The sequence below is a fragment of the Nicotiana attenuata genome, chromosome 2 (genome assembly GCF_001879085.1).
Source record: "Nicotiana attenuata strain UT chromosome 2, NIATTr2, whole genome shotgun sequence".
In the NCBI taxonomy this organism is placed as follows: Eukaryota; Viridiplantae; Streptophyta; class Magnoliopsida; order Solanales; family Solanaceae; genus Nicotiana; species Nicotiana attenuata.
This window is the reverse complement of record NC_031990.1, coordinates 22,345,321-22,348,820: the sequence shown is the minus strand read 5'-3', so window position 1 is coordinate 22,348,820 and position 3,500 is coordinate 22,345,321. Positions and strand designations below refer to the sequence as shown.

The following is a 3,500-nucleotide window of genomic DNA, read 5'->3' as shown; positions in this document are numbered from 1 at the left end:
ACCAAAAAAAACAAACACAAACACCACAACATCATCAAAACACTGTCGAGAGAGATAAACTGAACACTGGTCACTGAGAGATATGCCTAGGGGACACTAAAGGAAGAGGGCATGGAAGAGGCAGCAAGTGTATTGAGAACTAGATCTATCCAAGCATTGGCGGACATTTGCTCAGCGAGCAGTTTCTCTTTCAGGTTCTCGACTTGTTTCCTGAGATCAGCATTCTCCTTAGTCAGACGAGCAACCTCTGCATTTGAAGAACTGGAGGATCCTAGTGCCTCTTGGGCCTGACTGAGCTGAGTCTCTAATATGACATTCCTTGCTTTCAGCTTTTTGATCTCTTCAGTAGCACTATTTTGAGCATTTATAAGCTGGGAGATCGTTAAAGTGCTACCTATACCTCTTATTCTGTCAAGACACTCACATTCCTCTAGAGTAGTTTTAGAGATAGTCTGCTTCTTGTTCCCCATCTTAGGCTATCCCAAAGGCACTTTAAAGAATTTGAAGACACGCGTGAGGAGAACCTTGTTCACCACTTCAAAAAGCAAAGATAAACAGGAAGCAATGCTTTCTTATGCACCCGATCCCTCCGCTGCACAACACTCTCCTTAACTATAGCATGCCTAAAATTTGAACTACAGACACTTCTAACAGAAGACAGACCTTCAGCGGGAACCTTAAGTATGTTTCCTAACACAGCTGACTCCATAACAATTTCTACGCCATTTACCAGTGCGCAGATGTAATCAGATTCAACGGTAAAGAGGTCTGTATAGAAATTTTGAACCTCTTCCTCATATACCTTGGGCACATCCACCTTGAATAGGTGTTCCCATTGTTGAAACTCAACCATCTCAAGCACTTGGCGCATTCCAGCCATCTCAGATATCTCAGGGTCAAAAGTACGACGCCACAGCACTTTCTGACACCTCAACCTTTCTTTACCATATATACTTCCACTTCTTGCCTTCTTCACAGAAACGGGTTCTTTTACATCCTCCAATTTTCTTTTCACAGACATTCCACTGGACTTAACTTTCCCACTAGATTTCATTTGCACATCCTCATCAGCAGAGACTCTTCTACCATAACTTTCTTCAACTTGCCACTATCTTTCACTGACTTTTCACTGGGTGTTCCAACAACTTCTTTTGAAGTACTCTCAGTAGAGTGCTTCTTTTTCTGGGACCTCTTGATCAAGGAACTTGGTTCCTCTGTGGCTTCCTCATCAACTTCCACAAGTGGGATATTATTGTCACCACAGTTTCACCATTCTTCACCAGCCTTTTCTTCTTCTTCCTGTTACTTCTCTTACTCTTCTTTAGCAAAGACTCAAAAGCCTCTTTTTGCTGCAACCTTGTGGTAGGTCGCTTAGGAGCTCAGGAGTTGCTACTAGCCTCCTTGCTACAATTAATGCACTTAGAGCAACATCATCCTCATCTTCTTCATCACTGGACCTCATAACAGGAGCCACTACTTCCAAGGGCTCAGTATCAAAGTGAGGAGAAGGAGTAGGGTCGAAACTGACCTGGGAAGATGATTCCTGACATGTTTCCTCAGGAGAGGGGTCAGGTCCATCAAGGGGGGTCCCAGTAGTCTCTTCTAGTGCAGGCTGTTCAAAGAGCACCATTGCACCTTCTCTCACCAAGGACTGGGTCTCTTCCCCCTGAGACTCAGGCATGGTGGAACTTTCGTTCCCAATAATTCCCTCAACAGTAATAGACAACATATTTTCTATGGCTTCCCTCTCTTGAGGTTCCATAGGAGCAACATCAGAAGAAATAGGAGTACCTGTAGACTGATCAGAACTTTCCTTAAAGCCCTTAGCACTTTCACGACTGATCGATGAAGCTTTTTCTGCCGATGGAGACTTACTCTTTTCCTCTGGAACTGGAATGTCATCTTTACTCTGTTCTTTGAGTGACTCAGGCAACAAGGAGAGATGCTTTCATTCTTAGGGTTGTCTGAGTTCTCAACACTTAGAGGAGGAGTAGAGTCAGAGGGAGTAGAGAAAGGGATGGAGGGTGAAGGAGAAACTAGTTTAGGGTTTTGTATTTGAACAGTGGTGGATGAAGGGATGACTGGTGTGGTTTCTACAGGAGAAGACTCGAAGTTTTTCTCTTCAGTGGTAGGAGTGATTGTTTGATCCTCAGCCATGGTAGAGAAATTTTGCTTGAAGGTTCTGGAGACACTGAGGAAGACAGAGATGGTCGTTCTAATTTTTGGGAGTGAGAGGGTTATAATGAGGTGAATGGCAATTATGAAGGATAGAGAAACGAGTTCTGAAACGACGGTAGATGTGTGGGAAGATGAACAGAGGGAAGTGAAAGGATTTGAACGAAAAGACGTGACATATAGAGTCTGAAAAGGTTGATGATGTGGCATTATTTTTTGTTTTCTTTTGAGATATGTATGAGAAAAGAAAAAGACCACAAACCTGTGGCACAAGAACCAGGTTCCTGACCAGTCCCTTTTGAAAAATGCTCAAACTTCTTTTACCGCTCATGCATTGCCTCAGCTGCTTCTATAATCATCATATGTGTCTACCTGTAACGGCATAGAAGTGAGTTAGACTTGGCCGAAAAACACTTTAGCTAATTTTACCTGTATGTGATTTTCATAGCCATGTGGTAGGAATCAGGTTCTCAACTAGGCTTTATTAGCCCCAGTGCCAGCCTGTTTCTCTCAAAGTGTTCTCTGCTCAGGGCTTTGGTGAAGATATCTACAATTTGGTCTTCTGTGCTGCAAAACTTCATACAGATAAGCCAATTTTCCACGTTGTCTCTGAGAAAATGATGTCTCGCATCAATGTGCTTGGTTATTTTATGTTGGACTGGATTTTTGGCCATATTGAGAGCAATTTTGTTATCACACAAAAGAGGTACACAGTCAGTGTACACTCCAAAGTCTTCTAACTGTTGTTTGATCCATAGAAGCTGAGCACAGCAGGAGGCTGCAGCAACATATTCTACTTCAGCTGTTGAAAGAGCTACTAAATTTTGTTTTCTTTTGCCCCATGAGTTAAGACATGATCCCAAGAAGTGAGACATTCCAGATGTGCTTTTCATGTCCACCAGATAACCTGCATAATCAGTATCAGCATACCCAATAAGATTAAAATTATCACTTGAAGCGTAGTACAGAACCAGGTCCTGTGTTCCCTTAAGATATCTTAGGATTCTTTTTGCAGCCTTCTGATAAGATTCCTTGGGGTTTGACTGAAACCTTGCACATAATCCAAACACTGAAAAAATATTTGGCCTGCTTGCAGTAAGATAGAGGAGAGATCCAATGATGCCTCTATACATTGTTTGATTCGTAGAAGAGCTAGATTCGTCCATGTCTAGTCGAGTAGCAGTGGCAATGGGAGTGTCAATCACTTTTGATGCTTCCATGTCAAACCACTTCAGAAGCTCCTTGATATACTTCTGCTGACTAATGAATGTTCCCTTTGTGGACTGCTTCACTTGAAGACCCAAGAAGAAATTCAACTCACCCAT

The 3,500-nt window shown here is 42.6% G+C and overlaps 1 protein-coding gene across 1 annotated transcript; it reads right to left on the bottom strand.

Annotated features, from left to right (window-relative positions):
- LOC109217396 (endochitinase A-like) lies at nucleotides 1,051-2,157 on the bottom strand. Its single transcript, XM_019381638.1, has 3 exons — nucleotides 2,062-2,157; nucleotides 1,357-1,909; nucleotides 1,051-1,232 (listed from the first exon to the last, which is right to left on the bottom strand). The coding sequence occupies exons 1-3, from the start codon at nucleotides 2,155-2,157 to the stop codon at nucleotides 1,051-1,053; spliced, it is 831 nt and encodes a 276-aa protein (XP_019237183.1).

Bases quoted from the DNA above. Each gene is read 5' to 3' on its own strand.
- LOC109217396 (XM_019381638.1), bottom strand. From the start codon at position 2,157: ATGGCTGAGGATCAAACAATCACTCCTACCACTGAAGAGAAAAACTTC. The intron at 1,910-2,061 runs GTTCAAATACAA...CTCAAAGAACAG, and splicing joins TCATCCCTTCATCCACCACT to AGTAAAGATGACATTCCAGT. The intron at 1,233-1,356 runs GTTGCAGCAAAA...CACTTGTGGAAG, and splicing joins CCTAAGCGACCTACCACAAG to TTGATGAGGAAGCCACAGAG.